Source organism: Muscardinus avellanarius (genome assembly GCF_963383645.1).
Source record: "Muscardinus avellanarius genome assembly, chromosome: 14".
In the NCBI taxonomy this organism is placed as follows: domain Eukaryota; kingdom Metazoa; phylum Chordata; class Mammalia; order Rodentia; family Gliridae; genus Muscardinus; species Muscardinus avellanarius.
Genome location: NC_137800.1, coordinates 87193162 through 87204895, shown reverse-complemented (window position 1 = coordinate 87204895; position 11734 = coordinate 87193162). Strand labels below are relative to the sequence as shown.

The 11734-nt window shown below is 57.8% G+C and overlaps 1 protein-coding gene across 1 annotated transcript; it reads right to left on the bottom strand.

Annotated features, from left to right (window-relative positions):
• Positions 1 to 282: 282 nt before the first annotated feature.
• On the bottom strand, positions 283 to 11166 carry LOC308273273 (uncharacterized protein; the record flags this gene model as incomplete). The annotated part of the gene is made up of 14 exons (XM_080710354.1): positions 283 to 310; positions 440 to 500; positions 600 to 663; positions 1086 to 1171; positions 1283 to 1558; positions 2015 to 2299; positions 2622 to 2891; positions 3089 to 3153; positions 8458 to 8518; positions 9072 to 9185; positions 9298 to 9573; positions 10121 to 10396; positions 10628 to 10897; positions 11094 to 11166. 14 exons carry the CDS (start codon positions 11164 to 11166, stop codon positions 283 to 285), a joined length of 2205 nt encoding a protein of 734 aa, XP_080566480.1.
• Between the last annotated feature and the right edge of the window lie 568 nt (positions 11167 to 11734).

The window sequence follows — 11734 nt, the reverse complement described above, 5'->3', positions numbered from 1 at the left end:
ATCCCCAGTAAGTAAACTAACACACATACACACGAAGCTACAGCTCAGCACAGCACCTTGCTGTGTCAAGATGGAGACCTCAGCCCATCTCTGCGAGGACAGAGGATGGCTGGGAGGAGCACGGCTGTGGGGAGGACCTCATGTTCAGGATGGGCTGGTCCCCTCTTTTCCTTACAGTAGTTGACAGGAAGAAAGATGAATAGACACAGATGCCATTTTGTAAAAAGAGCAGTCAGGGCCTTGAAGTCACAGTGAGGAGAGACCCCAGGGACCCCGTGTCGCTCAGTCCTCACGAGGCAGCCGTGTCACACTGCAGGGTAAACCATCACGGACAGATCAGATCAGCCGGTGCACGTGGTGACACTCACAGCCCGCACACACTCAGAAGGTCCAACCAGAGTGCCCAGAGCCCAGGCCCCCCTGCCCGGCCTCCTCTCACCTCCAGGCCTCACCTTTGCCGGCTGTGAGGGACGCGTCAGAGCCCTGGGCGCTGTCCTTGGCTGGGGAGGAGCAAACACAGGAGCTGGTCAGAGCCCACGGGACGCGGCTGAGGAGGGGTTATGGGGCTGAGCTCCCCGCGGACTCCCGTCTACACTGACCAAAGGCGTCAGAATCGCCCTGCTTCATACTCACAGGCAGCCTGAGTGTAGCCCTTTTTTCCACCTGTGGGAAGAAAACATCCTGTGAGAGACTGGGGGTGAGGGGGGTCATGAGGACCAGAGGAATCCTCTAGTGCTGGCCCAGGGAAGGTTCCAGAAGGGAGACTGCAGACCCAGGGAGGACCAGGAGGCACAGGAAGGAGGCTGACGGGCTGGGGCAGCCGCCTCCTGGAGTCTGTCCTCAGCAGGGCCCTCGTCCTCTGACCTCTCCTGTGGAATCAGGTCTCAGCACCACCACCTCAGGGCTGAGTGTGTCCTCTACTGCCCCTGAGCTTCACAAGTGTGTGTCAGCCCAGAGCACCCAGGCTGGGGAGCTGTGGGACAGCGCTTCCATGAAGGAGGCGGGGACACCAGGCCTGAACCCCTCATGGGACCAGAACACTGACCCCGAGCCTCCCTACCTGCACTCCTCCTCCTCCTCCTCACAGCAGCCATTAATCCAGCCACAAATGCAAGGACAGCCGCACCTCCAAGGACCATTCCCACGATGAGCAGAGTGGACTGAGGAGGCTCTAAGGAAAGAGGGAGGCAGGGTGACCCCAGCTCTCAGCCCTGACCCTGCCGAGGTCCCGGGCGCCTCCTGCTCTCCTGACACCAGGCTCTGTGCCCACAGCCCTGCTCACCCCATCTCAGGGTGCGGGGCTCGGGCAGCCCCTCATGGTCCACGTGGCACGTGTATCTCTGCTCCTCCCCAGAAGGCACCGGCACAGCTGCCCACTTCTGGAAGGTTCCATCCCCCGCAGGCCTGGTGGCCACAGTCTCCATGTCCTGGGTCTGGTCCTGCCCGTCCCGCTGCCAGGTGAGGCTGATGTCGGCAGGGTAGAAGCCCAGGGCCCAGCACCTCAGGGTGACGCCCCCGTCAGGTCTGGGGTGGTGGCTCACGTGTGTCTCTGGGGCGTCTGAGGGAAGAGTCAGGACACTGAGGCATTTTGTATTTCCTCCGTTGTCCACTGAGGCAGAGCCCACGTGACCATCCTGAGGTGGACAGGACAACCAGGGTGGGGGAGGGGCGGCAAACCCCGACTCCAGGCTGGACTCAGTCTCCAGGTCTCTAAGCGGGACTTCAGTTCTGACCAGAGTGGAGGCCGATGGCTGTGGGAAAGCTGGAGAGAGACCCTGAAGACCCTGGACTGGGGCAGGAACCAGCCTGGGGAAAGTCGCCATGAGGCCCCATGGATTGTCCTGTGAGCAAGGAGGCCTCAGAGTCACTCTGTGGATATGGATCTGGAACCCCAGTGACCTTCAACCCTCTGCAGCAGAGGAAGGATGTCCTAGGTTAGGGCTATTTTCCTCCCTCTTTGTGGGAGGGGGGTAGAGAGATCTTGGATTCAGGAGACACCCTCAAGTCCTAGTACCTGCACGCTGCAGCGTCTCCTTCGCGTTCTCCAGGTGTTTTTCCAGCCACTCCATGCACCAGCCTTCCAGGAAGGCCCTGTGGCTCTGAGCCACACCGTCTGCTTCCCAGGAGCGCCGGGTGATCTCAGCGATGGGGTCGGTGGGATCCGCCGCCGTCCAGGTGCGCAGGTCCTCAGCAAGGGCGATGAAGTCGACGCCGTCGTAAGCGTACTGATCGAACCAGCGAAGGAGGCGCCCGTCGGGGTCTCCGAGGCACTGGCACATCCACTGGTAGGTGTGAGACCCTGCCCCGCCCCGCGGTCAGGCACTCAGGTCTTGCCCCGCCCCTCGGCCAGCCCCGCCCCCGCTACAGGCCAATCAGACATTGCCCCGCTCACAGCCAGACACTCAGGTCTGGCCCGTCCCCACCAACCACCGCCCCGCCCCTCTATAGCCCGGCCCCTCAGTACAGCCCCGCCCCGCCCCCTCTGTAGCCACGCCCTTCTGTAGCCACGCCCCTCTGTAGCCTCGCCACCCGGCCCTGCGGCGGGTTCGGGACCAGCTGGAATCGCCCCAGGTGGACTTGGAGGGGTCGTCCTGACCTCCGACGCGGGCCAGGTCACTCACCGCCCTCGCTCTGGTTGTAGTGGCCTGGAAGGGTGTTCAGGACGCCTCGGAAACTCTGTGCCGTGGCCTTGGCGAACCTCGTCTCCTCCTCCAAAAATTCCGGCCCCGCCCGCTCCACCCCCGGCACCCGCGGCTCCATCCTCGGGTTCTCGGAGTCGCTGTCGAAACTCATGATCTGCTTGTCGTCCACGAAGCCCACTCCTCTGTAGCGGTACCGCCCGGGCCCGGGCCCCAGCGTGGCGAAGTGCAAACAAGTCATCGAGTGGGGGCCTGAGGGAGGGAGCGGCCGAGCCTCGGATCGGGGGCGCGGCAGGGTCGCGGGGGCCCCCACCAGACCCAGAGAGCGCGAGGAGGGGCGGCGACGTGGGGGGGCGAGTTGCAGAATGGCAGCGGGTGCGGTGGGGGCGGCGCTCCCGGGCCCCGCGCCCCCGCCGGCGGCCCCCTCGGCCCCCCCGGCCCCCACGCACCTCCCCGGGTCTCCATTAGGAGCAGGGCGCCCGAGAGCAGCGCGAGGAAGGCCCGCAGCGACATCCTGGCGGACCTGGAGATTGGTGAGCTCCAGCCGGTCGGTGGGATTTTATAAGAGGAACCTCGGCGACGCTGATTGGCTTAAACTTTAGACACTCGGCACGGAACGGGCCAATGTGGAGAGGCCCGGGCCGGTCCCGAGTGCCCGGCGAGGAGTGCCCCCAATCCGCCTCGAGTCACGAGTGCCCGGCGGGACGGCCCAGAATCCGCCTCGGGTGTGGGACTCTGAGCGCCACACCCTGGGCCTGGATCTTTATCTCCAGCCCTCTCCTACTGTGCCGGGGGACGCGCCCTCATTCCTGGCCCAGGAACCGAGTCAGCGGTTCTCAAACGTCTTGGTTTCAGGATCTGTCTACACTCTTAGAAATTAGTGTGGACCATCCCAAAGATAAAAATCGTTTATGTGGATTATATCTAGCAGCCGATGCCATTTAAATCACAACCGGTTTTAAGAGATTTGATTCGTTTGGAATATTAATAACGCATTACATGTCAACAGGAATAGTATTTTTACAAAGTAATATAAACTGGGCATTATGACTCACGCATGCTTGTAAAGCCAGTCCTTGGGAGACAGGAGGATGGCAGGTTCAGGGCCAGCTTCAGCAACTTAGCGAGCCCCTCTGCAAAGCAGTGAGACCCTGCTTCAAAGATTAAAAAGTAAAAGAGGCCTGGGGGTGCTGTTCAGAGGTAGAAACACCCAGGGTTTAATTCCCAGTGACACACACACACACACACACACACACACACACACACACACACTTGGTAGAAGAATAACAGCAAAAAAGTGAGAAGAGTTTTTTTGTTTTGTTTTTTGGTGCTGAGGATTTAATTTAGGGGTACTCTCCTCTGAACTACACTCCCAGCCCTTTTGGGCCCTTAAAAAAAAATTTTTTTTTTTGGAACAGGATCTTGCTAGGTTGACGAAAGTCTCACAACTTGCTGAGACTGTCCTCAAACCTGTGATCCTCCGGTCTCAGCCTCCCAAGTACTGGGATTACAAAGGAGTGCCAATATGTCCAACTTTATTTTTTTAACCCAGAGGTATTCTACTTCTGAATTATACCCCCAGCCCTATCTTATTTTGAAACAGGGTCTTGGTAAGTTGCTGAGGTACTTGGCTAAGTTTTTTTTTTTCTTTTTTGGTGGTACTGGGGTTCCCGGAAGCCCTTCTACCTCCGGGCTACACTCCCAGACCTATTTTTACATTTTTATTTGGAAACAGGGTCTCCTAAGCCAGCGCGCGCGGCTGGCTTCGAACCTGCGCGATCCTCCTGTTTCTGCCTCCCAAGCGCGGGGATTACAAGCCTGCGCCACCACGCCCAGCCTTGGCTAAGTTTTGAAGGCTGGCCTTAAACCTGCAATCATCCTGTCTCAGCCTCCCAAGTACTGGAATTACAGGCTTGCACCTCCCCTGGACCATTGTACATTTTTTTTGTGTGTAGTACTGGGAGTGGAACCCAGGGGCTTTTCTACCTCCGGGCTATACTCCCAGACCTATTTTATACTTTCTTTGGAAACAGGGTCTCACTAAGTTGCTGAGAGCCTCACTAAGTAGCTGAGGCTGGCTTTGAACCTGTGTGATCCTTCTGTCTCAGCCTCCCAAGCGCTGGCATTACAAGCCTGAGCCACCACACCCAGCTATCATTGTACTTTTTTTTTTTTTTTGAGGTACTGGGGATAGAACTCTTCTACCTCTGGGCTATACTTCCAGACCTATTTTTTATATTTTATTTGGAAACAGGGTCTCTTAAGCCAGCAAGGCTGGCTTCGAACCTGTGTGATCCTCCTGTCTTTGCCTCCCAAGCGCGGGGATTACAAGCGTGTGCCACCATGCCTGGGTCATTGTACATTTTTTTTTTTTTTTTTTTTTTGGTGGTACTGGGGTTCCTGGAAACCCTTCTACCTCCAGGCTACACTCCCAGACCTATTTTTTATATATATTTTTATTTGGAAACAGGGTCTCCTAAGCCAGCAAGGCTGGCTTTGAACCTGCATAATCCTCCTGTACATTTTCGACAGCCCTTTTTTTTTAATTTTTAATTTGTTGGAAAAAACTGCTAGATTTTTTTTGCCTTTTTTTTATTAATTTATTTTTTAAATTGGTGCATTGTAGTCATATATCAATCACATTGGAGTACAAGACTTGAGAGGATATACAAGCACACATCATCCAACTAGCCCTCCTCCAGTCCCCATCCCATTCCCTCCCCCTCCCTCCATCCCACACTTCTTTGGTGATTTACTTTGATACATTTGTTTATGTACGTCCTGCGTTTTAAAGAGGCTCCGTCCTCCAGTATTACATACCATCTGATTGGTCACATTAGTTGCTTCACTATAGGGCCCTTTCTATAGCTCAACCTCTTCCTGTTGCCCTTTTCCTCCTAGTTATTGCTGATTAAGAGAAGCGTCTGATTTATATTTTCTGCGATATTTCTCTGTGCATGCTGCGTTGCAAGTACCGATCCCACTCTTGACGGTCCCAGTAGTGGCCTGGCTATTCAGTGGACTGATCCAGACCTCGCTGGCTCAAGCAGCGGCCTTGCCTCATGGGAGGCCCCAGTTCTGGTCTCGCTGGCCCCTGAACCGGTCTAACCCCTAAGCTGGCTTTGGTCCCGGCCTTGGAGGCCGCAGGGGTGAACTTGTCTCACGACAAGCTCCGATGCTGGCCATTGGCCCCTGCACCGGCCTAACCCCTTGGCAGGATTCCAATCCCGGCCTCGGAGGCCCCAGCACCGGCCTAGCCTAACGGCAGGCTCCAATGCCGGCCTCGTTGGTACCAGCACCGGCCTAACCCCTCGGCAGGTTCCGTTCCCAGCCTAGGAGGCCCCAGCACTGGCCATGTCTCACGGCAGGCTCCGATGCTGGCCTCGCCTCATGGCAGGCTCCGATGCTGGCCTCGCTGGCCCCAGCACCGGTCTAGCCCTTCGGCAGGTTGTTATCCTGGCCTCGGAGGCCCCAGTACTGGCCTTGCCTCAAGGCAGGCTCCGATGCCAGCCTCGCTGGCCCCAGCACCGGCCTAACCCCTCAAAAACTGCTAGATTTTTATCATTGGCAAAATATTGTCATTGCATGATCTCAAAGGTACAGACTCAGGCCATTTTTTATCATGTTGGCCAAGTATTTAAGTCTCAGTAATCAGAGCATCCCTGCTATTCATTGCTTTAAGTAGGAATGGCATTTCACAAAAATAGGGCTAGTTGCCAAGCTCAGTGGCACATGCCTGAAATTCCAGTACTTGGGAGGCTGAGACAGAAGAATCCCAGGTTCAAAGCAAGGCTCAGCAACTGAGTGAGACCCTGTTTTAATGTAAAGAGAAGGCCGGGCGTGGTGGCGCACGCTTGTAATCCCCGCGCTTGGGAGGCAGAGACAGGAGGATCGCGCAGGTTCGAAGCCAGCCGCACGCTTAGGAGACCCTATTTCCAAATAAAAATGTAAAAATAGGTCTGGAAGTGTAGCCCAGAGGTAGAAGAACCCCAGTACCACCAAAAAAAAAAAAAAAAAAAAAAAAAAAAAAAGAAAGAAAGAAAGAAAAGGCAGCCCAGCATGGTGGTGCTTGCCAGTAATCCCAGTATTTGGGAAGCAGAGAGAAGATCGCGGGTTCGAGGTCAGTCTCAGAAACTTAGCAAGGCTCTTAGCAACGTAGTGAGACCCTATTTCTTTTCCTTTTTTCTTTCTTGCCCGTCTTTCTTTCTTTCTTTCTTTCTTTCTTTCTTTCTTTCTTTCTTTCTTTCTTTCTTTCTTTGCAGTACTGGAGATGGAACCTGGAACCCAGGGGCACTGTAGCTCTGAGCTTTACCCCCAACCCTGTTTTTTAGTCTTTATTTTTTGAAACAGTGTGTCACTGAGTTGCAAAGGGCCTCCCTAAGTAGCTGAGGCTGTCCAAGAACCATGATCCTCTGGTCTCAGCCTCCTGAATGCTGGAATTACATATGTGCACCACCAAGCCGTGCTCAGTGAGATCCTATTTAAACATTTTGACGTTGTGGGGCACGCTTGTAATCCCAGTACTTGGGAGGCTAAGACAGGAGGATTGTAGGTTGGTGGCCAGCCTCACCTATTTAGTGAGGGCTTCTGGAACTCAGTGAGACCCTGTACAAAATAAAGATTACAAAATAGGGCTGGGGTGTAGCTCAAGAGGTAGAATGCTCCGGGATTCAATTCCTAGTAACCCCCCGGCCACCAGCAAAAGAAAGACCTGCAGAAAGACTGGAGCTGCTTTCCAACTGAAGGCTGGACTCGGCACTGAGCCTAGGCTGACCAGCCACGCGATGCCCTCCCGCGGTGGATGAGGAGACAGGACAAGGCCCTGGCCAGGCTGAGTCCCTGTGAGCACAGCACTGGTGGGACAAGGGTCAACGGAAGGGACGAGGACAAGGAGCAGGGCAGAAGACATGGCGGAGGAGCGACCACGTCAGAGCGCAGCGAGGACGGAGCCGCCTGAGGCCTGGTCCACGCTGGGGCTACGGCCTCCCGGACCTCGGGGCAGGTTCAGCACAGCAAACACAGGCTTTCTCCAAGGTTTTATTTTTTTCTCTGAGGCTTCACGAGCTTCCTTTCATTTAATTACCCCGTCAACTACACTTCAGGTCAAGGATTTGAAATCTACATCAATGCTCAGATTCTTATTTTTAGTGGGAGAGTAAGAGACTGGGATTCGAGCCCAGCACAGCGGTGCAGGCCTGTAATCCCGGTCCAACACAGGCTGAGACGAGAGGTTCTCAGTTCTTGGCCTGCCTCAGCAACTTAGGGGGATTCTGTTAAAAAAAATACAAAACAAAATCGGGCTGGGGATGTGGCTTGGAGGTAGAATGCCCCTGGGTTCAATCCCTAGTAAAACACACACACACACACACACACACACACACACACACACGAAGCTACTGTTCAGTGCAGCATCTAAGTTGTGTCAGGATAGACACAGGGTGTTGTGTCAAAATATCCAGCCGCCTCTGCGGGGACAGGAAGTGACAGGAGGACACAGGCCCTGTGGGGAGGGTCCTGCTCAGGGTGGGCTGGTCTCCTCCTCCCTCACACTACGCTGATGGGGACACAGAGGTGAGGATGGATTCAGAGGCAGCTGAGACAGAGCAGTCAGGGCCTTGAAGTCACAGTGAGGAGAGACCCCAGGGACCCCGTGTCTGTCGCTCAGTCCTCACGAGGCAGCCGTGTCACACTGCAGGGTAAACCATCACGGACAGATCAGATCAGCCAGTGCACGTGGTGACACTCACAGCCCGCACACACTCAGAAGGTCCAACCAGAGTGCCCAGAGCCCAGGCCCCCCTGCCCGGCCTCCTCTCACCTCCAGGCCTCACCTTTGCCGGCTGTGAGGGACGCGTCAGAGCCCTGGGCGCTGTCCTTGGCTGGGGAGGAGCAAACACAGGAGCTGGTCAGAGCCCACGGGACGCGGCTGAGGAGGGGTTATGGGGCTGAGCTCCCCGTGGATGGTTGTCTAGTGTCCCCAGAGTGTCAGAATCGCCCTTCCTCATACTCACAGGCTGCCTGAGTGTAGTAGCTCTTTTATATACCTGTGGGGAGAAAACTTCCTGTGAGAGACTGGGGTGAGGCAGGTCATGAGAACCAGAGGAATCCTCTAGTGCTGGCCCAGGGAAGGTTCCAGAAGGGTGACTGCACACCCAGGGAGGACCAGGAGGCACAGGAAGGAGGCTGGAGCAGCCGCCTCCTGGAGTCTGTCCTCAGCAGGGCCCTCGCCCTCTGACCTCTCCTGTGGAGTCAGGTCTCAGCACCACCACCTCAGGGCTGAGTGTGTCCTCTACTGCCCCTGAGCTTCACAAGTGCGTGTCAGCCCACAGCACCCAGGCTGGGGAGCGTGTGGGACAGCGCTTCCACGAAGGAGGCGGGACACCAGGCCTGAAGCCCTCATGGGACCAGAACACTGACCCCGAGCCTCCCTACCTGCACTCCTCCTCCTCCTCCACTTCACAAAAGCCACTAATCCAGCCACAAATGCAAGGACAGCCGCACCTCCAAGGACCATTCCCACGATGAGTAGAGTGGACTGAGGAGGCTCTAAGGAAAGAGGGAGGGCAGGGTGACCCCAGCTCTCAGCCCTGACCCTGCCGAGGTCCCGGGCGCCTCCCGCTCTCCTGACACCAGGCTCTGTGCCCACAGCCCTGCTCACCCCATCTCAGGGTGCGGGGCTCGGGCAGCCCCTCATGGTCCACGTGGCACGTGTATCTCTGCTCCTCCCCAGAAGGCACCGGCACAGCCGCCCACTTCTGGAAAGTTCCATCCCCCGCAGGCCTGGTGGCCACAGTCTCCATGTCCTGGGTCTGGTCCTCCCCGTCCCGCTGCCAGGTGAGGCTGATGTCGGCAGGGTAGAAGCCCAGGGCCCAGCACCTCAGGGTGACGCCCCCGTCAGGTCTGGGGTGGCGGCTCACGTGCGTCTCTGGGGCGTCTGAGGGAAGAGTCAGGACACTGAGGCATTTTGTATTTCCTCTGTTGTCCACTGAGGCAGAGCCCACGTGACCATCCCGAGGTGGACAGGACAACCAGGGAGGGGAGGGGCGGAAACCCAGACTCCAGGCTGCACTCGGGCTCTGGATAATCTCCTGTTCCTTGGAAAGTTCTAGAATCAGTGGAGTCAGCCTGAGGTAGAGGCTCCAGGTCTGTGAGAGGGATTTCAGTTCTGACCTGGGTGGAGGCTGAGGGCTGTGGGAGGCTGGAGAGAGACTCCAAGACCCTGGACTGGGGCAGGAGCCAGCCTGGGGACGTCGCCATGACGCCCAGGCCGGCCAGAGTCAGAGGGAACAGCTATTTCAGGGTCTTTTCCTCCAGCCCTGAGAAAGTGGGTGCTCAGTGTCCTGAGAGTAGGGCGGCCTCAGGGTCACTCTGCCCAGGACCTAAAACCTAGTCATCTCAGCCTCTGCAGGGGAGAGTGCTCTCGTGTCCTTATCCTTGAGGGAGGCCACAGGGCACCCAGCAGACACCCGAGTCCACAGTACCTGCGCGCTGCAGGCTCTCCTTTCCCATATCCAGGAATCTGGTGAGCCACTCCACGCACTCCCCCTCCAGGTAGGCCCTGCGGCGCTCCGTCACGCCGGTGCTGTCCCACTTGTGCCTGGTGATCTGAGCCGCCGTGTCTGCCGCGGTCCACGAGCGCAGGTCATCGTTTAGGGCGAGGTGATCTATGCTGTCGTAGGCGACCTGGTAGTACCCGCGGAGGAGGCGGCCATCTGGTCCCACGTCGCAGCCAAACATCCCCTGGGCGGTGTGAGAGCCTGGCCCCACCCCGCCCGTCAGTCACTGCCACGAACCCCGCCCACAGCCCGCCCTCAGCCCCGCCCACGTCGCCCCGCCCCGCCCTCAGCCCCGCCCACCAACCCGCCCCGCCCCCGGGGTTTTGAAAATGAAACTGGGTAACTGTCTTCCCGGCTGGGGGTCTCCGCAGGCTCGGGTGAACCTCAGACCCGGGTCCTCTGAGGGGCGCTGAGCTGCACCCGGCCTCTCACCGCGCTCGCTCTGGTTGTAGTAGTGGAGCAAGTTCTGCATCTCCTCCCAGGCAGCCCGCGCGTTCGCCCTGGCCCTCCTCGTGTTTCTGTCCCAATACTCGGGCCCCAGCCCCGCCATCCACGGCGCCCGCGGCTCCATCCTCGGGTCCGCGGCGTCGCTGTCGAAGCGCACGATCTGCGTGTCGTCCACGTAGCCCACGGCGATGAAGCGGGGCTCCCCGAGGCCGGGCCGGGACACGGCGGTTCCGAAATACGACATGGAGTGCGAGCCTGGGGACGGGGCGCCTGAGTCGCGACCTCCCCCCGCAGGCCCCGGGGTGGGCGGAGGGAGGAGGGCGCGGGACTCGGGAGGACGGGGCGCGGGGCGGGCGGCGCGGAGGGGATGGGGAGGAGGGGGCGCGGGGCGCACACGGGCGGCGGCTCCTCCTCCCCGCGGACCCCGGTTCCCTCCCGACCCCGCACTCACGCGCCCAGGTCTCGGCCAGGACCAGGAGCCCCGAGAGCAGCAGGAGCAGGGTTCCGGGGGCCCCGACCGCCATCCTGCTGAGCCCGGGAGACTGAGTTCTGGCTGCTGTGCGGAGTTTATAACAGGGAACCAGAGCCGATGCTGATTGGCTGCTCTAGGAACGCGACATCCAATGGGAGAGAATTGGCGCCGCGTCACGAGTGTCCGGGCAGAGGGACCTGACACAGGTTGGGACCAGAAGATGGGCTTCTCCACCCCAGATATGTCCTAGAGCCTGGGAGCCGAGAGCCACCCCTGGGAACCCGGCCTACGCCCTGACTGCTCTCCTACTGCGCCAAGTGCGGTGTGTCACTTCATCGCCCTGATTTTTGGACCAGGGATCAAGCCAGTGGTTCTCAAACATCTTGGTTTCAGGATCTCCAGATATTCCTAGAATTTTTTGTGGACCCCAAAGGTAAATATGTTTGTGTGGAATATATTCTTCAATATTTGCCATATTAGATATTAATACTAAGGCAGGCATAGTGGGTACTCCTGTCATCTCAGCATGAGATGACTGAGACTGGAGGATAGCAGGTTGGCGGCCAAGTTCAACGATTAGGGAGAGTCAGCAACCTAGGATGACTCTGTTTCAAAATAAA